The sequence below is a fragment of the Barbus barbus genome (assembly GCF_936440315.1).
Source record: "Barbus barbus genome assembly, chromosome: 12".
In the NCBI taxonomy this organism is placed as follows: Eukaryota; Metazoa; Chordata; class Actinopteri; order Cypriniformes; family Cyprinidae; genus Barbus; species Barbus barbus.
The window spans coordinates 15,839,404-15,861,723 of record NC_136740.1 but is presented as its reverse complement, the minus strand read 5'-3'; the positions used below and the strand labels follow the sequence as shown (position 1 = coordinate 15,861,723).

Sequence of the window (22,320 nt, the reverse complement as noted above, 5' to 3'; positions counted from 1 at the left end):
CATCGGAGTCAAGCAGTCTTTTTATGGCCCTGGGTTATGTGTGTATTTGTGTTTTGTGTGAGCAGTCTAAAGCATCGATTTGGTGGCAGCAAATTTAGATTCCTCTTTCCCAGTGTCAAAGACATCAGTCTCCTGTTTTACCCTCTCTCTTTCTCTCTTTCCTTCCAGCACTATACACAGACGACGGACCCCCCCTCCCATGTATGAAACTACGAGTCACTGTGTGTTGTCCACCGAGTAAGTACAGTCCTCTCTTCATCTAGGTTTTTTTTTGTCCACACTATTTCCTTGGGGAAAGAAAGCATGTCACCCCCCCCCCCCCCCCCACACACACACACACACACACACACACACACACACACCCTCTCACGCAATCAGACATGCCCCTCTCTTTGCACGCAACCGCTCGCTCGCTTTCCCTCCTCCCTGCCTACCTTCATTTGTCCTCATCTTCCCATTTCCCCTATTCTGCTAATGCATTTACCCTTTCTCTGGTTCATCATTCTATTTTTTATTCTTTTCTTCTCTTTTTGTTTGTTTTCTGACTCAGTGGATAAAATGCAGATTAAAATAGCAAAATAAATGGTAAAGAAAGCCGCATACTTGTTTTGGGCTAAAAATCCGCCTTATATTGCTGTACATGGAAAACCACACACTTATTTTCAAATGAGGATTTTTACATTTTATTGGTATATAATAAACACACAATCAACAATGACACACTTAAAGCATTTTTTAAATTAGTATTTTTTTTTTGTAAATAAATAATATAGCAACAGAATCCAATTTTACCAACCTTTCTGTTGATTACGACGACTACGTCTACTACTTCTACTACTAATATAATTACATATCAATATATATCTATATTATATAATCAAAATGTAATATTAATATATGTGATAACACATTTATATTATAATAAACATTAATAAAAATGATGCATTTATGAAATTGGAATTTGCATTTATGTACTTTGTGTAGATAAATAATATAGCAACAAAATCAAATGTATATACAAATAATAGATGTATATACAATGTATATAAAACTAATAAAAACAACATAAATAATAATAATTACAGTATTATTATTATTATTATTATTATTATTATTATTATTATTATTATTAGAATTTAAACATTTCAATAAAAATGGTTGTTTTGACATTCAAATTTGTATTATGTATTTTTGTAGATAAATAATATAGCAACAATCAAATTTATATACGAATAATGTATGTATATTCAATGTATATAAAAAATAAATTTATTATTATTATTATTAATAATAATGATAATAATCATTATAATTACAATAAACATAATGAAATATATATTTGTTTTGAAATGCAAATTTGTATTGTATGTATTTTTGTAGATAAATAATATAGAACCAAAATCAGTTTTTAATATAATGTATGCATATACAATGTACACAAACAAACTTATTATTGTTATTAATTTGATTTACAGTAAACATAATGAAAAATACATTTGCTTTGAAACTGGATTTTGTATGTATATTTTCAGTAGATGATAAATATACTGTAGAAAAATACAGTCTGTATAGTCAAGTGAATTTTTTATATATTTAAAGTGTGTGTATGTGTGTGTATACAGTGGGTACGGAAAGTATTCAGACCCCCTTAAATTGTTCACTCTTTGTTATATTGCAGCCATTTGCTAAAATCATTTAAGATCATATTTTTCCTCATTAATGTACACACAGCACCCCATATTGACAGAAAAACACAGAATTGTTGACATTTTTGAAGATTTATTAAAAAAGAAAAACTGAAACTGTTAAAAAAAAAAAACTGTTAATATAGCGAGGCAGGCTCTCAGACCCCTGCAGTTATGTTGACCTTCCGCTCAGCTTGGCTGATGTGGGATCAGCAGGGAATGCCGCCCAGTAAGAGTGGGAATGGCAGTCCAGTCCGTAAGCCGTCCGACCTAATTCCACCTCCTGCTTCACACACATGCACAGACACACACACCAACTCAGAAGCTGTCGAACCCAATATCCAAGTCCTGTCCCGGCCCCAAACCTGCCTTCTGGCCTCTCGCACTCTCTCTAACTTTTCATGACACCATTTGTACTTATTCAGCTTTGAAAATGTTTTATGTTCTTTCAGGCTAGTTTGACTGGAGATCAGCACTGTATTTAAATACCTAAGTTACTAAAAGTGGGTAATCATTGCATTTGTTCCACAAAGTAAATCAATCTTTCTCTTGTGAAATCAAATTCTTGAAGCCTGTAAGGAGATGTGTTGTGTAACCTTCAGGGAGAAATCTCTAGTTTGTGGTTGGAGCAGAAAATGCTTGTGCAATTGATTTGAAATGTTTGTATGTGAAACATCATGATCTGAGGTGGATGTTGTTTGTTTTAGGAGCAAAATTTGATAAGGGAAGATGGAGTTTTTTGTTGTTTTGAGGAGGAAAAGGTTCTTCATCCAGTCCGACTAACATTTACTTTATCCGTTCTAGATGCTTTAATGAATGCGTGGAATGACAACTTTTCTTCCTCATCTTTGCACGTTTTTCTCTTCTCATGCTTTCGCTTCAGATGGTCCATCTCTTTTATCCCTCTCTTTTCCTTTCTCTATCTTTTTCCCTCTTTTTCTGTTCTCTGACCGAAACTAATCCAGACTAAACTGTAGCATCCCTGCTTCTCCCTCCCTCCTTTTTTCTTTCTTTCTCCTTCTAGTGTTTAGTCGTTCCTGGAGTGGCACTAATCTCCTCCACTCTGTTTCTTTTAGTCTTTTCCTTCCCTCCCTCATTTTTATGATCTGTCGTTACCAGAGCAAAACTAATCAGTCTTATCCACTACACTTTCTCTGACTCTCCACTCTCTACAAACTCTGTCCATTTCTGGATTTCTCCTCATATTCCATTCCATCTGTCCATTGCATCATGTTCCTGAATAGTTATAGATGTGTCTATTTATATTCATTCATTTATATTCATATATATATGTATATGTGTATGTGTATATATATATATATATATATATATATATATATATATATATATATATATATATATATATATATATATATATATATATATATATATATATATATAAAATATCATATAGTATAGTATATTTTTAGCAGTACTTTAGCATTATATTTTCTTTCTTTCTCTGTCAAGGTATAACGCAGCAAGAATGTGTTATATAATACAATAAAATATAATTGAATCTAATATTGTGTGTGTGTGCAAAATACAATTTATGTTTTTAATTATTTATATTTATTTATATTTTATTCATAATCTTTTGGAGAGGTTTCGTATCTCTCTTATTTCTTTTTCAAAAAGTATTTATTTATTTTTTTTCTTTAGCAGAATTCATACTGTTTTCAAGCATTTACTTTTATTTATTCACAATATTTTATTTCATTTTTGATTGGTCCAATTAACATTTCATCGTCCATGACAAGCTACTTATTTTACACTGGTTTTACACATTTTTACAATGGTATCTCTGTTGTGTAAAATGAATGTTCATTTAAATTCAGCAATTTTGTGTGTATATTATATTTAGCATTAAATTGTAATATTTATTGCCATTCAATCCTTCCTGACATCAACTAAAATGTATTTTATTCAAGCTTTCTTTTCTACAAGCCTAAAAACAACAATTAAAGTTAATACCTGCTCTTATTATCCTCATTTGCTTTCCTATATCTCCGCATTCTCCACCACCCTCCATCTTTTCCGCACACCTTCACAGCATTTTTCCTGTGCAGTTTTCCTCTGATCATTTGTATGTAAAGACGAATGAAAGGAGAGGTGTGTGATGGGACTTTGCGCCGGGGCATGTCTTGCACAGCTGGTGTTTGTCCCTCCTGGTAGTGCCACAAACCGACTTCGGTTCCTTCCTGTGGCAGGTCTTTTATCTGACAGTCTGTTGGACTGAGGGTCCTGTCAGCGTTTGCCTCAGAACCAGAGCCGTGGAAACAACGTTACAGCCGGAGCTAAATCTCAGTCACGTGGCACCAGCAGCAAGCTGTATTTAAAGTTTAATTAAGTCGAGCTCATTCCACTAGGTCATTTGAGCCTTAATGACCAGGCTCATGGGAAACAGAACAAGCTATGGACTGCAAATAGATCAGTAATACAGAGGGAATCCAGTCACAAGTTGGTTGCAAGGTTGGTTAACGCTGTGAAATAAGCTTTTCTATTCATTTGAAATGTATTGAGCTGCATGCAAATTATTAGAAGTCTGGTAAATAGGAAATAACTGAATGTAGCGCTCATTATAGAGCATGACGGATTCATGGAGTGTAACAGTCAAATGGTTCCCCCTGAACAGCAACAGTCTCATGCTTGAAGGATCCCCAAAAGCTGGCAAAGTGTCGCAGTTAAATCCACCCCCTCACTCGAATGTATCGCAAAATGAGAAGAAAGAAAACAAAAGCTTTGTGATGTTTCTACCTGAAGTTTGGTAGCAAGAAACCTCGCTCAAACTATAAAAGCACGACCAAAACAAAAAGTCGCCAATATTCGGTCTTGATTGAGCGGCGTCTCATGGAAAAAAGCTCCGGGTGCCTTCGTCTTTCATCCTATTCACTTTGCTCCGCTCCCTGCACTTACTTGGGGCAACTTGTCAAAACATTAATTCTGCTGTTGTTTTTTTCCCTCCTCTCCCTCATTCAGCGTCTTACTTGGTCCTTCTCTCCCGCTGTGAAAAACCATTTCAGTCAGTTCTACTTTCTCTCTAATTGATCCCTGTCTTTTTCTACTCTTTTTAACTCGCTCATTCCTGCTGTGAGCACATCATTTCCTTTTCCAGTTTCTGTCCGTTTCTCAATCTTTTTAATTGTTTTAAAAACCCGAAACTCTGTCCGTTTTGCGCTACCCACTTCAGTGGATACCTCGTCCCCCTTTTATTCACCTCTCTCGCCTTGTTAGTTTTGTCATTCACCAGAGCGTTTTAAGAAGAAGAAAAAAAAACACTAATTCAGTGCCTCTACACAAGTGCAGTTTTTTCTTGAATTGAGCGATTTTTCGGTATATAAACTAGAAATATACGGTTACGTTTTTGGCATGTTTTCGTTTTGCAATAACAAGTAAAGGGTAAAATTGCAGAGATGAATGAAGCAGGGAAGCCCTCTTTTTTTCTTCTGTTCTCCATCTCTCGCATCCTCTTCCCAGTCGTTCTCTGCATCATACCATGGCAGCCATGTTTTATGCAAGGAAAGCGCAACTGCAGCCATTTTGTGCTTGAAAACAAAAAACTGCCATTTTGTTGAAGCAAACATTTCATTTAACTTTAGTAAGAGAAAAAAAATAGGTTTAAACTTTTGTCCAAATAATATTTTTCTTCAAGACTGTACTTATCTTCTCTCTTTTTTCCCTTTTTTCCAGTTAAGTGCTGACATTTCTATTTGAAAGGACATGCAAAAAAATTATGTAGATTATTTACTTTGGTATATTTTAATGGTAATTATAGAAAAGAAAATAGTAATAATCATATCAAATTATTTTTATCATAGATTTATTTAATGCCTCATTATGGTTTTGTGTCAATACATGCCTACATTTACCATTACTTTGTAAATTAATACATTTTTTATTTGTATTTTGTTTTTATTTATTTATTTATTTATTTTTTTTTACTTTTTTGTGTTGTAAACAAGTGTTTAATTGAGACTCCTCTCAGCATATCAAAACCAACCATTACACGCTGTTTTTGTGCATTGTAAAAAGTATTTTTATTTCAATTAGTTTAATCATATTAATATTGATTTGTTTATTCATTTTATTTTTGTTTAAAACAATTATAGATTAATCCTTTAATCTATAACAATTATAGATTAATCGTTGCATGCCCTTGTCGTGTAAACTAGTTTAGAGTTTAGTATAAATGAATATAAAATTTTAAAATTATTTTTCATACTTTTCTGCATTCCAAGATTTGATTTGTGGAAAGATAAATGTGGAAAGAAATGTAGAAGAATGGTGCATTATGGTACAAACATATCTCTTCCTTATTTGACCCTCTAACTCTAACACTCTTTATTCTAATTCTATTTTATCTATTTGTTTTCTTTTTTTTATTTAAAAAACAACACTTTGCCCTTTAAGACTTGCACTCTATTTGTTTTCTAACTGCTTGGATAAAAGTGTCTGCTAAATGTAAAATGTAATGTATATGATTTATATATGATGAAGTCGAGCAATGTTTGATTAATGGTTCATTAAAAATGCATTACATTTATAAATATAATGTTTTTGAACTTAATTTATTCTGATTTAATTTGACATGTTTCTATTGTTTTGCTGCTCATTTGTAGTTCTTTTCTATCGAGGTAGTTTAATTTTATCTGCATTTTCTCTCCATTTGGTCAAGTGTTAATAATGGGTTAAACTAACTTGAACTAACGTGTGGTAACTTGATTTTGCCTAGCGAGCAGCCAGTTAGTTGACAGGAAATGCTTTCGGAAAACTGACATGTCCTGCGGTGACACATGCTATAGTCTAAACCATTTTTCCAAATATTTTATAATTATTATACATGCAGTTTGTATGAATATATTTACTGAGAAAGAACATTAAATTAATTGTAACTTTAAAACCTTTTATTTTATTACCTGATTAAAAAACAAAATCTTAATGTCATAGAATACCACTCAAATTAATTAATATTTTTAATGTTCATCTTAAGTATGAACTACCTATTTGTTTGTACACTTGTCTTCTACTTTCAACGCTCTCTATAGTTTTTGGGCAACTGCTCTTGTTTAGTCTCCTACGCTCTACTTTCCTCCACTTCTGCGATATCTCTGTATCTCTCTCTCTCTCTCTCTCTCTCTCTCTCTCTCTCCATTCATCTTTTCTCCATTATGTTTCTCGGTCTGACCCCCTGTTGAGAGAGTGACACTCAGACACAAACTCCCTCCCTCCTTCCCACTTTCGTCTCTTTCCTTTTGGCGTCTGACCTTCTTTCAAGTTCTCGGCTTCCCTGTTCGTTCTCCCTCTGCTTTTCTCACACTTCCTCCTCTCGTCTTTTCTCTTCTCTGTCTTCTCCGGTGTTTCGCTCCATCACTCTATCTTTGTTGCTTTTGTGGCCCTTCTCTGTTCAGTCTTGTATCTCTTGCTCCTTTCCCCCCTCTAAATCTTTCCTTTTCCACGCTCCTTTCTGTTGTTCATCCTCCCAGTGCACTTTTTTGTTTCTTGCAGAATCTTTCATCTCCTTCCACCTTCATTTTTTTTTTCTGCTATCTTTCTGTGTGCGACCTTTAAGAGAATTTGCATTGAGGATGTATTTTGGGGTTGCGCAGCCGTTAGTCATTTTTCAGTATGTTTCTGCCTGAGTAATGGTAAATGTGTCTCTATGTGCGTTTTTCTCCTCATTTGTTCTCAAGAATGATGTTCCAAGTTTGTAGTTCTTAAAAAAAAAAAAAAAAAAAAGACCTTACACCTCACATGTCTGTCTTTCTTTTCCCCTCCCTCTTTTTATATCCTGTAGCAACAGCTGAATCATCAAGACAAGAAGGTTAGTGTTTATTGCCATAGACTTTTTCCCTTGGTTTATAATTCATAATTATATTATAACAAAATAAAAAAAAAATTATTCAAATAATTTCATTTAAATCATCAAATAATAAATGTGTGTGTGTGTGTGTGTGTGTGTATGTGTGTGTGTGTATATATATATATATATATATATATATATATATATATATATATATATATATATATATATATATATATATATATACCTATACCTATACCTAATGGTTAAAATAAAAATATTCTTTGCATATGTGTTTTTGCATTATATTTATTTGTTTGTCTGTTTTTTTTTTTTTACTTTTTCTGGTTATTATAGCCACAGAGAGACCGTCACACAGCAGCGCTGTCCATCTGATGACAGTCGGACGACTTTCTCTCCTCCTCATCTTCCTCGTGTTGCCTTATTTTCTCTAACATCTCTTCTTAAAACTTAAAACCTAAAAACAAGTCCTCTGTTGCGGCAGATATTCCTCCATTACCAGTTGCATTACAGTAAATGCTTGTTCTACTTCTGTGGATTACACACACAGATCGACAGACTCTCTCTCTTTCTCAACCTCCTTTGCTCTGTCTTTTTGTCACGTTATTAATCTCCATCCCTCCATTTCCTTTCTGGCAGTCTCTCTCTCCGTCCACACTCAGTGGCTTTCTTACTCCTGTCTGCTCTGATAAAAGTTCCCTCTGTAACAGAGCGACACTAATCTACCTTCAAAGAGCTTATCTTACTGTTCATTTTCTTTTAATCCATCTGTCCTTAAGAGTTAGACTGCTCCCCCTCTGTCCTACTGTACAACAAACTGAGCCAAAGACGAGGAGGATGAAGCTCCCGCTCCTGCTGTTTGTACTACTGAGTGGAAGATCAGGGACAGAGTGACCATTCATAAGTGTGATCACTAACACATCCAACGAACAACAACTTGGAGAAAAAATAAAACTATTTTTTTTTTTTTTTTTTTTTTTTTTTAAAAAGGGATACATTGAAACCAAAGCCAGACCACAACATTTAAAAATGATTTTGCTCTATTGATTTTATGCAACCTGGCAGAACTCTGGAATATCCTGGAATATTTGTGTCTTGAAATTCTTTCAGATTTATTTGAAATTTGGAATTTGTGTGACTGAGTGACGGCCTGCCTGGACCACACAGGAAGAGAAAGAACTACTTCCTGTTCATGATCAGTCATTTCCCAGTGTTGACTCCTCTGGTTGGTCTGCGTGTTTGTTTAATAAGGCACTTAATCAGGTTCATACAACATAATTTGTTTGTTTTTTCACGTTATTATTTGGGTATGTGAATTACATGTAACAAATGTTTTCATTTTGTTTAACTTGAGAGAATATGCAAAATATTTTTAATGATCCATAACCATAAGTAATCTGTTTTTTTTTTTGTTTTTTTTCAGATAGTCTGAAATAATGCATTGATTTTAGAGAAAACAATATCCTTAGTGTTAACAATTTGTATCATTTTTAAAAGAGGATTTCTTAAGATATTTTATTTAACTGTAAATTTGAACATGGAATATTCATGTTATTAGGAAAATAAAAAATAAACAAATATTGTCTATATATATATATATATAAACATCATTTGTTTGTTTTCTCACATAATTATTGATCCTCTTATTGGTATGCAAGAGGATCAAAATAGCCCAAAATAAGAAAAGATGGAAATGTTTCTATTTAAATAATTTAAGCATTTTTTTTTTTTTTGTTTTTTTTTATGATTGTTTAAAATTATTATTTTTTTTTATTCACTTCTAATAAAAGTGAAGTCCTTTTGTCCCCTTTCTAAGTTTTAGAATGTAAATGCATATTCTGTGGTAATGATAAATGTTTTTGTTTCTCTAATTTCTGATGGTTTTCTGTTAATTTCATATTTTCAGATGCAAATCATGTCTGCCAAAACAGAACAATCAGTTTACAGACTTTTTAAATATAGTTTTTAGTATGTAGGAATGTCATTTTGGTTGTAATTTGAGTGTTTCACATTTTTGTGAAGTGATCAGGATCTTCTGTGAAGAACTTTCGTCTTAGCCATTTTTCCACGGCAAAGTGAGCTACAAAAATAAAAGATAATGCTTTTCAATCTGTTGTTTTTACAGTGTAAATTCCTGTTTCGTGTGTTATTTGAAGGTGAAAGTCAGCTCCTGTTTATTTTTAGGTTTTTTTTCTCTTTTTTTCATGTGTGGCTAAGCTGTTTTTATCTGATGATCTAATTTGAAATTCCCGTCATTATTTTGATAAATAAGTGAATAGCAGATTAATAGGACAGCAGATGAATTTCTACTGTAATAATTATTGTAATTATATTACAAGCCACAATCTTCAAAAATGTTTTTATCTTCATATCAGGAGGTCTGTTTGTCTCCTCTAGATGGCAGCTGTTCCACACAGAGCCGCAGAAATGCCTTTTAAGAAACTGTTCATGTGGACAGTCTCACAGAAGAGAAGGTGTGCAATGTTAGGAGTCACCATGAATCATTCCTCTCTGAAACAAAAACACTGCCAACTGAACCAAGATATTACTGAAAGTCTGTGTAATTATATAGATCTGGCAACTACACAAATAACATTTGTTCATTTTGGACATTACAGTTCTATATTAATTTTCTAAGCAGTGATTTTGAATGGCAGTAATGCAGTGAACTGCATTGTTCATTCGCTTTACAACAGCCATTGACAACCAATGACAAAGGTTGGATAAATCTTTTAAAAGTCTACTTTTTTTTTTTTTTTTTTTTTTATGTTTTAGAATTTTAATTTAATTTAGTTTCACACAATTGTGACCCTATAGATATACTAGATATAAACATCAAGTACAGAAATTTTCAAATGTTTTTTTATTTTTATTATTATTATTGCTTTGAAAGTGATTTTCTGAATTTTTTGTTTTGCATGTTTTTATGCTGAATTTAATCAGATTCTATTCACAATCCTTTTGGAGCCAATAACTGTTAGGACAATAAACAGCAGTAACTTCTGAGTGAAATTTGGCACTGTGGAAATGTGATGGACTGCACAAGAACTGCATTATTTACATTCCATGAATTTACAATACATTTTCAAAAAGTGATAATATACTGAACGAAATGCAATGGATAATTATTTACAACATTGAAGACCTTGGAGACATTCTGTTATCTCTAAATAACTTACCTGAAGATGACACAACACAAGATTAAACAGTAACAAAAATAATACAAAATGATACAGATATCTAGAGACTCATTTCCTCTTGTAGTGAGCTAAGCTCAGCAAAAATAGAAACGTGTTTTATTTCCAACAAATTTCTTGTGTAAATATTTGTATGAACATAAAAAGATTCACCAAGACACAAACAGAAAGTTCCACAGGCATTTAATGAACAGAACTGAACTAATGAGTTCCTGAACAAAGACGGTCTAAAAAGTTGCAGAATGTTGTGTGGCCACCAGCTGCTTCAAATACTGCCAACAGCAGTGCATCTCATCCAGTTCCTGCTGTGAGATGTTTCCTTACACTCTAAAAAAAAAAAAAAAAAGGTAATATATAGCACTAAAAGTGGTTCTTTGGCTCGTAATCATCTTTTGGTGCAAATCTTGGTGCTTCAGTGGTTTTTCAGCGGTTCTTTGGCATGACTGAGGAGCTATATAGCACCGCTACCATATACAGAAACTGTTAAGCTCCTGTATGGTTCTTCAGTGGTTCTTTGGGGTGATTAAGGTGCTATATAGCACCAATCATGGTGCTATATAGCACCTTAATCAACATGTTAAGCCCCTTTAAAGGTTCTTTACGAGCCAAAGAACCACTGTTGGTGCTATATAGCACCATTTTTGTTGAAGAAATACAATGCAATATGGCACCTCAAAGGTCACCAAGGCTCTTGCAAGTTTTCAAACATGTCTGGGGGACACATGGTTTACCACAGCAAGGACAGTCAGCTCAGCTGTTCTTCCGGTCTCCTTGTTGTCCCTAATGCCTGGAATATATACTGTAAAATTTTTGCCCTGATTTTCCAGATTTACAATCTGGAGAAGTTGATGCTAGTTGCTGAAAGTCAGAGCCAGTCTGCAGATTTGAGATGACAGATTCCATTGAAAATCCGATTCACAGACTGGACCGTATTTGATATTTTCAGCCGATTTTAGAACACATTGTTTTCATTTGTCAATCGTCTCCTAGCAACAAGGTGCATGTTTCTGCATGAGTTTGTTGTGATAGGAATGCCTTCAAAGTCTGCTAGTGTATCATCCTCAGTCGTGTAGTGAGTGTATGATGGCCAGTTTTCCTCTGTCTATAAAGGAATTTACAAAGTCGGTAAGTGCATGATGTCTAGTGTTTTAACTAGGCTGTTTAGATTTTAAAAGCTGTGTGGTGTAGTCCAGTCTTTAGGCATATTACATTACATACATGCATAGTCCCTACAGCAGGACTATGCATGTTCACTTTACTCTCCTAAACTGTTTGGTAGTTCAAGTTATAAGCTTGTTTAATTATTTAGGTAGAGCAATTCCAGTTTTAATCATATAGTCATCTGCATCAGAATCAGAATGAGCTTTATTGCCAGGTATGTTTACACATACAAGGAAGTTGTTTTAGTGACAGAAGCTCCACAGTGCAACAGAATGACAATGACAAGACACAGATAATAAAAATAATAATATAATATACAAAATAGACAATGTGCAAAATAGCAAAAGCACAATATACAAACCAATAAAATATACAAATCCTAACCATCCATCCCGTGTATCATGTCTAGGTATACAAAATACATAAGTTGATCAGTGAAAACATTGGATACCTTTTAATTGTACATTTGTCAATTAAATGAAGGTTAAAGACAAATCATATATTCTTGATTTTATTGCATTTTACAAAACGTCCCAACTTTTCTGTATTAACAAGATTTGAGTATAGTATTAAGATGTATTTAATAAACTGAAATGATAATAATAATTTGTGTACTTAAACTGAAATGATACACTCATTTTTATTAGGATGTCTACTCCATTACTTGTGCAATCATCGACTGTGAAGAAGAATAGTCACCCAGTAGCAAGTAGCAACATCTATGTAGTGTAGCAAAATTCACCACCAAGATGTGTTGAAATACTGGAAAAACTCATTGTTTGTTTGCATAAACATATTAACTAGTTAGCAATAACACTCTAGCATGTGCTAATGTAACTATCAAAAACTATCACTATACACATGTATAGTTAATCAGAATGCAGTCTTAAAATTTTACATCACATCCTCAACAAATGACACTTCATTTCAACATTTACTCTTCTTAGTCTGACAAAAGCATCTGGAAATTGCTATAACCCAAAGCTCATCTTAATCAGATTTTGAGTTCATGTAACATTTTTCAGTTAAGCAGAATGAGCTTTCGCTAATATTTGCATGAAATTAAGTAATTGTATTTCATTCATTTCACTGTTCGGTTTTACAATGAGAGTTTCCCGAGAAGTTGCATGATTTCAGGCATCATTAACATTCAAAAGTTTGGGACAGGTTATGAGATGAGGCATGGGGATTTGTTCAATATTTTATATGTTGTAATTTTCTAGTCCAATTTGTGTCTGTTGTAGAAAAATAATTAAACATGTCTACCTGACTTATATCGTTCTTATACACCCGGAAACGCAATTTGGAAACATTCAGAAAATATGAGGTGTTTCTTACTTGTTCTAGATATGTTTAAGCATGAACAGCTGGTATTGACCAATCTTTCAGAATCAGGTTCTGCACAAATCCTATGTTGAACTGACCATTTTTAACGAAGCAGTCCGTCATAAAATGATTTGCACAAATATATAAGACTCTTTGGCACATTTCCTTCCATAAATACAGTGTTCTCTTTGGCTCAGAAGCTGAGAGTCTTTAGGGACTTTCATTTGAACATCCAAAAACAATATTTGTAATATTTATGTTTCGTAAGCAAAAGGTAAATAGGAACTAAAGTGACGATATAAACAGGGCTGATTATGTGTGGTTCAGTCAGGGCAGGGCAGGGCCGGTGCCAAGGGGGGGCATTCACGGGCCGTGCCCCCCCCCCCCCCCCCCCCCCCAAACGAGTTGCTGTGCCCCCCCACTTTCCATCCTCTCCTCTCCTTGCTGAATGCAATCGATTTCTGAAGCGAAAGATAGATTGCACGCACCCCCCCCCCCCACACACACACACAAACACCTCCACACCATGATTTGTTCCCCCCCTAGAAATTTAAATGCCCCCCTGATGGAGGTGCCCTGGTGCCGGCTCTGGGGCGGGGTCAATGCAAATAAGATCGTCACTAGTCATGGGCAGGGCTTACCCTTACTGTGACATCACAGTAGGGGAAAATCTGAAACAGCATATATTTTCAGTCACTGCTTCTGATTTATGGGGATTATAAAAAAAAATTAAATAAAAAAAACAAGTGGGTGGATTTTTACCATTATAGGCTAGTTGTTTACACACACTGTGGACACACATCACTGTTCAAACAGCATGTAAATGTGAATTTTGCGCAATATGTCCACTTTAATTTCTTTTATATGATAAAAACATTTTAATCCCAGAATTTTTCCGAAATTCTTTCAGCAATTCAAGAATCCTATCAATTTCCTGATTGTTTATATCAATTTTTAGAGACTGTCTAAATTTACAGAAACTAATGTTGCCAGAACTTTTTCTTCTTGCCATAAGGTCCTTTTCCAGTTGTTTCAATGCCATTGTGAGAATAACTGTGGTCAGAGGACAGCCTTCACGCAGTTTTCTGAAGTCATTATTAAAGCGGCTGGCCTTGGGGAGGAGATTCTCCAGAATGCTGAAGTCCTTTGGGGGTGCAGGGGTAATATGTTTAAGAGATGAGAGACTTTGCTTCAGGAAAGACATCTTGATTTTTTGGGGGCATTTTACAACAGTTGCACAAATGTATGTACTGCATATTACCCTATTTTTCCCCCTAAAAGGTGATTTTAGAAACACCTCAAGGCGTTTGGCTAAAATGCGAGCAAAAATGAAATAGTCAATGTTGAAACAATGCTTAGTGTCTGATACAGGCAATGATTTTACAAAACATTTCGGAACATATTTAGACTTCAGCATCATGTTGTAGTTTATCTTTAAGATTTCTGTCAATGGAAGGTCATTCTTCTTGTAGTCATAGACACTGAGTTTATCTGGAGTTTGTTGATGGGAGTCGGGCAGACATCTGATGACACTCAGTATTTCTGCACCATTTATTTTCCCTGCTCGTCTGTCTGGAGTTCCACGGTATTTAAATTCCCTTAACATCGAGGCAACTTCTGGCATTTTATATTCCAGCGGTGATGGAAATTTGATATCTAAAACTAGCGGATCGTGATCAGAGATTTTTTTTTCCTTTCCGTTTGTGGCTTTTCTCATTTTTACTTTGTGATTCAAACATTTTATGACATAATGTTGTGTGTTCAATGGCATGAAAAACATATCTAACCTTGATTGATTTTCATTCTGAGATCGTGTGAAGCCTCCTTCCGCTGGATGCATTAATGCAAATGTATCTATGAGGCTCAGAGAATCTGTGAACTTTTCTAGAATACATCTAAGTAAGGACTGGTAAGATTTATCTGCTAATGATCTCCTATCAAAAGTTGGGTCCAGTACTGTGTTGAAGTCCCCACCAACCACAAGCACACCTTTAGTGTTAATAGCTTTTAAATAGTCTTCCAATCTGTACAGCATTTGTCTGTCTGCCCTATGGTTATACACATTAACAAGAGTAAACAACTGGGCATAGAGACGACAGAAGAGGACAATATAGCCTCCACTGTGATCCTCATCGTGGCAAATATGGCGAAATACTGTTTCATTGTTTATTAAGATAGCGACTCCTTTGCTGCGAGGATGGTGGACAGTGAAGAAAGACCTCCAACCTTTTATCCTCTCTAGTGCTCCATAAGAATGTGGTCCAATGTGTGTTTCTTGTAAAAAGACAACATCAGCCTTCAGTTGGGCGAGTTCATCCAACACAAGTTGGAGCTTGGAGCTTCTTTCTTTTGTGTATCTGATTCCCGTAGTGTTCCAAGAGACAAAGCGAAGTTGCAGTTGTTTTGGTGATGCCATTTTTATGATGCTTTGAAGAAGGATTCACACACATCACACACACACACACACACACACACACCAAAACACAGAAATTTCATTTAAGATGAATGACATGTTAAAATGTACACTAATACAGCTCTCAATCCATTGTTTAACAGTTGAACTGGTTTATCAACCTAAAAGCCTATGAATGCTCTTGTGTATTTATTTTTGCTCATTTTGAAACAAAATAATCATATAATTTACTTATTGTGGAATTAAGAAAATAAAACATACAAATAAAATTATTATACTATTATACTATATTACACTTTTATTAATTTAATACTGACATAATGGAATATCATTTTAGATTTTGACATTTAAATACAGACATTATCCATCAAATAATTTTAAGTATTTCACAGTGTGACAAAGCAACGAAAAACTGTCAGTTCTTATATAATGAAAAGTCCTCAAAATCCTCAGGCACAGGGTACTCCAGTGTTTATTGACATGTCACAAGCTACCATGTCTATCAGTTTATGTAGCCTATCCGTCTACGTTAAATATATATTTTTTAAGATCTATGATTATAAAACACACGACGTTAAATACAATGACTTCCACATACCCTACTAAGAAGAAAAAGAGTGTGTATAAAGCAATAAAGATTTATCGGTTTCTATTTACCATATACAGATTGCTTTGTAACTTCTATGAAAAATAAATTTTTTGTGTGTTCTCCTACTGCAAATTTACATAGGTCTATATACAATATATCAAATAACTCACCTTTTTGATGCTTGGTGGTTGCGAGAAACTCAAAATTATTCAGTTGTTTCGTTTTCGTTGCTTCACTCTCATTTAACCTTTAGAAAGAGATCTTAAATAGGCTAGGTGAATTGCCACTCCTACATGTGGAATGAGTCAGCAGCAAATAACAGCAACCTGAACTATGATTCTGATAAAAGAACAGGTGTGGCGCATTGTACATTTGCCTCATAATTTACATACAAACATGACTCATGCTGTGTGAACAGTGTGTGTTCGTTTTTGAGTTTGTGTGACAGTATTATCACTCTGAAGATCATCTTATCATAGGCTACTAAAGATTTATTACAGATGCAATAAAGTAATTGTAACATTTTAAGTTGTAATTATGGTGTGTTTAACTGATAACGGGTGTAATGGAATCGGTGTGAGTCTGAGTGAATGTCTTCTTTGTGTGTATATATAAATAGCCTAGTCTCAGCCTCAGCTGTCACGCCCACAGACTGCTGACTGAAGGTATGATGCATATGACCAAAGTCTCTTTAAGGTATTCTATAGTCTTTGATATGGCACACAAAAGTGGAAACACTTCAGGAGTTTCGAAGTGTCATCAGATTGGTTGAAAACATCAACACAAGTACTCTCTTTTAGAGTTTTGTCTTGCTTGTTTGCATGAACTGAAGCAATACATAATTTACAAGTCACTTAATATATATATATATTAACTAGCTTGTTCTTTTATCTAACGTAAAAACTTAGCAGTTGCTGCCAAGGTTGTGCTAAAACAGAAAATCGCTCACGCAGTTGCTCACAATTGTCAAAGATACAAAACACAATACATGATGGTTTACAATAATATTACAAAAGAACAAGACACTTTGATACCGTTTTAATATAAATCTTAAATACAGTATACAGTGACATTTCTCCCTTTTCTACGCACCCACATTCATAGACCGTACACAAACTACAGTTTTTTTCAAGATCTGTTTCTGATATTTCAGATTCAGTTCCTTCTTCAAAATGTCCTCAGTTGCACGTCATCCATTGCATCTTCTTTAAAAAAAAAAAACTAAGATGTCTAAGTCAGTCAGTCATGCCCTTGAGTTGCGTTCCTCCTCCTCATTTTCCAGCTTGTAGGCAGGTTTGTAGCGAGTCACACCTCTCTCGTCCACCACTTTAAGAGATGGATTCCTGCATGTGTTATCCATACTTCCTAAAGAAGTGTATCTATGAGGAAGAAAGATAACAGCATAAGCAAACCATGAAGATAATCTAATTTAATGAGTGAGACTGATTGTGAAAAGAAAGAAACATCTCACCCTGTGTCATACAGAATACAGTAGGGCACATACAGGGATCTGAGGAACGACCAGATGTCATGATATGTCCATTCCTACAGAAAGAGAAAGATGTGGACATGAAACAAACATTCAGAAGTAACATGGATCCAGGGTCATTTGTAATTCTAAGAACATGCTGTACTGCCGTGTCTTTTACATAAGCACCAGTGATTGGGATGATGGAGTTGCTGTGTAATGATCTTGGAGAGCCTCATTCATCATCATTCACCATCTCTTGGCTGTTTCTGCTGCCAGCTTACATGAGAGTGAGTGGGAGACATGACAGTGATTTACTGACTGTGGAGTCAGTTTAGACACTACAGGAAAGGTGGGAAAAAACCTTTCAGTTGTTTTTTTTGCCTGTTTGTCTCTGTGATTATACATGTGTACACACATATACATTACATACAATTATAGCATTAAATATACAATAAAATTTAGAACCAAGTTAATAAAAAATATCAGTGCTGGATATTGACAGATGTCACAATTCGATTCCATTTCGATTCACAGGCTCATCGATTCAATTATATTCTAATTTGATTCAATTCAATTGATAGATAGCTTTGCTCCACTGACCGCCAGCTATTTTTACGCAGATTGCATCAAGTAATAATGTAGTTAAACGCTGATATTAAAAGGCGAGATTCAGTGGACACCTTATTGATGATGTATATTTTGTACAGGCAAGAAGATGAAGCCAGAATATAAACACAATGTGCAAAGTTTCACATTAAATGGCTTCCCATAGAAAACCATTAGAAGGAAAACACTGAACCATTAAGCAGATTGCGTTCATGTTCCCGGCCTCATCTGCTTGCCTGTGTAAACTGTGCATCATTAATGTGAATTACTGAATTTGATCTTTTAATATTAAATATATTAAGTTATAAATATATTAAGGCACTTTTAAGTGTTTTTACAACGTTTTGTCGCACTGTTTATGATTGAAATATTGCTGCGGGTGCTTAATATGGATTGCAAATGGCCAAAACTTGCATTTTGTTCAGAAATACCTTTGTTTATTCTTTTGAGAGGTGATCTAAATATTTGCGGCTGTGAAACAGATGAAAAATTGACACGCTTGTGCAGCAGTTCTATGGATGTTTTGCCCTCCAAGTCTTCGAACCGGTCACGTGACTGAAAACTATCAATTGCTGTAAACTATACAGCGATCCCTTTCAGTTGGTATATTACTATAAAATTTAAGGTTAAAATAAACAGAGCACAAAATTAAATTTCTAATGGTTTTAGATATATTAACACTCAAATAAAAATAAAGTTACATGTAACCACATCAATCAGAATGAATCTGGCAAATCCGATTAGAATTTCATTTCAGATTGTAAGGGTTGGTTTAAACCTTTTCTAATCTGTTCGATAGGACATGTATACACTTGATCGGATTGAAAACAGAAACTGGAAAAATGTGCAATGATGCAGAAATGGCGTAATGACGTATCGACACAGAACGAGCTGTTGTTGTTGAATCATAAGTGTCAGAAGTGAATCACAAGTGAATTATGAATCATAATGAAGTGGTGCAGGACAGTAATGATGTCCCAACAGTCCTTGCTTCAGATTCTTTGTTTTGGGCATGGGAAGGGCTTTGCCTTTACTGCTTGATAAATATGAGCAGTGCGGCACAAAGCTTCAGGTGTTTGTCGTCTCCCAATATATACAGTGGGTAAAATAAGTATTGAACACATCACCATTTTTCTTAGTAAATATATTTCCAAAGGTGCTGTTGACTTGAAATTTTCACCAGGTGTCGGTAACAACCCAAGTAATCCATACATACAAAGAAAACAAAACAAATAAGTTCAGAAATTAAGTTGTGTGTAATAAAATGGAATGACACCGGGAAAAAGTATTGAACACATGAAGAAAGGGAGGTGCAAAAAGGCATGGAAAGCCAAGACACCAGCTGAAATCTAGCAGTAATTAGAAAGCAATCCTGCCCCTTGTTAGTGGAAATTAATATTTGCTGCTTCAGTCCCAAAACCTACAGTACCAGAATGATGAAGATGAAACAAGGGTGGACATTTCAGCAAGACAATGATCCCAAACACAGCCAAGAAAACTCTCAATTGGTTTCAGAAAAAGAAAATAAAGCTGCTAGAATGGCCCAGCCAATCACCTGACTTGAATCCAATAGAAAATAAGAACTAAAGATCAGAGTTCATAGAAGAGGCCCACAGAACCTTTTAAGATTTGAAGACTGTGTGGAAGAATCGGCCAAAATCACATCCGAGCAATGCATGCGACTAGTTTCTCCATACAGGAGGCGTCTTCTTTGGTCATTACCAACAAAGGCTTTTGAACAAAGTATTAAATAAATTTCAGTAGTTCAATACTTTTTCCCCTGTGTCATTGCTTTTTATTACACATAACTTAATGTCTGAACTTATTTGTATGTATGGATTACTTGGATTGTTACCGACATCTGGTGAAAATGTCATGTCAACACCACCTTTAGAAATATATTTACTGAGAAAAAAAATGGTTACGTGTTCAATACTTATTTTATCCGCTGTATATAAATATTAAGTCTGCTTTTTTAAAAAAAGAAAAGCAGCAGGAGGATGGCTATTATGCGGTTCTTAAACCACTAGGAAAACTGTATATTCATGTGGTGTGTGCATATAAGAAAATAAAATCTGATTTCAAGTTTTGTGACAAACACACAGAAACCCAATCACTTAATTTATCACTCAAGCACAAATATATACTATGTTCAGATTCATCATTCTGAATGAAACAAAATATGCCCATGTACTCATAGCTAGTGATTGAGCGACATGATACATTTCAGTAAGTTGTACTGTTTCTTTCAGCATACATTCTGATGTTCATTCATGTTTATTTTGAACTTTAACTTGTAAATGGAAGAGATTGTTTTTTTAATCTAAAATTACCATTCAGAAGTTCTAAGTCTAAGGGGTGGTGATGGCGCAGTGGATAAGACACATAGCTTTGGTGTGAGAGACCCGGGTTCGAATCCACTGTGAGACACCAATGTGTCCCTGAGCAAGACACTTAACCCCTAGTTGCTCCAGAGGCGTGCGACCTCTGACATATACAGCAATTGTAAGTCGCTTTGGATAAAAGCGTCAGCTAAATTAATAAATGTAAATGTAAGTCAGTAAAATAAATGTAACAAAATATTAAGCAGCACAAATATATACATTCTTTCCCCCTCACCAGCAGTGGGTTGACCCTCATGTATTCAGGCCAGCCCGGGTCTGTGGGACAGAGCGGTGTCAGTGGGTGCGAGTAAGGGTCGGTCCGTCTTGTTCCCATCAAAACCGCCTGTAAATCTGGCCTATTTTCTCGGACCTCATGCAGAGCCTGCCGAATACTACCCTCCACCGAGAACAGCTCCAGGTCATATCTATAGAAGAGAGAGGAAGATATGTGCCAATTAATTCCACCTATGGAGCTTTGATGGACACTGATTAATTAATGAGGCCTGGATTCATGTTCAACTCATCAAGGTTAAGGAACAGACTGCAGCTGGTTTGTCAGAGGCTGTTATGGCTTACAGATGGAACATCTTCCTTGAAAGTCTCACTCAAGTGATTTGGTTAAGACATTTTACTTACCTACTGGTGCCAGATCCCATATCGTATGTGGGTAAATAAGCAGGACTGTTGATTCTAACATTAGTTCATCAGACGTAAAACAGCTCCAAGCATGTCTGGAAAACTTCACAGTACAGAAATGTTGTCAAAATAATTGTCTGAATCAGACATGACTAAATCATATTTGTGGGACCTGAAAGATTTTTCTGAAGAACAGCAGGCAGTTTAACTGTTCAGGACAAACAAGGGACTCGTGAACAACTATCACTAAACAACAACAAAAAAAACACAGCTGTGGATCGTTCAGGTAAGAACTATTAAGAATCAAGTGTATGTAAAGTTTTGAACGGGGTCGTTTTTATAAATTCAACTATTATTTTCTCGTGTGGACTATATGTAAACATCTTTTATGTGAAATATCATGCAAACCCTCTTATGGCCATTTTACATACATTTGCTTTACATAAAGCAAAATGTAATATCAAATCCTTCTGTTAGATCTTTCATAACATATAGTTGAGAATCATCTTTATACAAAGTTTGGTAAAAATAAATAAATAAATCTTGAAACCTAAAAACTTGATTAAAAAAAAAAATCCTTTTTTTTTTTGCCTTTTCATGTCTACCCCAAATCATCACATTGCCTGATGCTATTTATAACTATTAATCAATAACTATTCTTATTAAATCGTTTAAAAATCAAACAAAAAGGGTAATTGCCTGAAATGTAGAGACGACGAGGTGTAACTTTAACAGGCCGCGCGTCCGGAAGCGAGTCGCTTTATTAGAATAAAACGCATCGATTCCCAAGACCGCTGATAAATTTCCAGATGGGGGAGATCGATAGTCTTGGATTAAATCTAGCTTGGATATAGAGTAATTTATTGTAATCACCATTTTAAATGTACAACGTGACCACATCGCACCCGTGAGGCTGGAAACCGCCATTGCATTTCATTAACTGGGCGCTGGGTGTCAGTGAACGGAGATGAAGATGATGTGATTGTGCGCTTATTATAGACTGCTCTCCAGACATCAACAGGCTTGTTTGC

The 22,320-nt window shown here is 34.8% G+C and overlaps 2 protein-coding genes across 3 annotated transcripts in view; one reads left to right on the top strand and one right to left on the bottom strand.

Moving 5' to 3' along the window:
• LOC306877675 (ephrin-A4-like) overlaps positions 1-7,940 on the top strand; it is a gene marked incomplete at both ends in the record, with an annotated part of 51,284 nt that extends 43,344 nt beyond the window's left edge. The window contains 3 exons of the mRNA XM_079429577.1: positions 169-237; positions 7,480-7,506; positions 7,843-7,940. Of these exons, the coding sequence (XP_079285703.1) occupies positions 169-237; positions 7,480-7,506; positions 7,843-7,940 (194 nt within the window). The remainder of the gene's footprint in view (positions 1-168; positions 238-7,479; positions 7,507-7,842) is intronic.
• A 9,274-nt stretch (positions 7,941-17,214) lies between these two features.
• Positions 17,215-22,231, bottom strand: LOC306878450 (FAD synthase-like). 2 transcript variants are annotated; one of them, XM_079430808.1, is made up of 5 exons: positions 22,163-22,231; positions 21,290-21,392; positions 20,889-21,078; positions 17,664-17,737; positions 17,215-17,571 (listed from the first exon to the last, which is right to left on the bottom strand). In XM_079430808.1, the coding sequence occupies exons 2-5, from the start codon at positions 21,307-21,309 to the stop codon at positions 17,436-17,438; spliced, it is 420 nt and encodes a 139-aa protein (XP_079286934.1). In that variant the 5' UTR covers positions 21,310-21,392; positions 22,163-22,231; the 3' UTR covers positions 17,215-17,435. The 2 variants fall into 2 exon arrangements, with proteins under 2 accessions (XP_079286934.1, XP_079286935.1); XM_079430809.1 differs by having other exon boundaries at positions 21,989-22,174.
• Between the last annotated feature and the right edge of the window lie 89 nt (positions 22,232-22,320).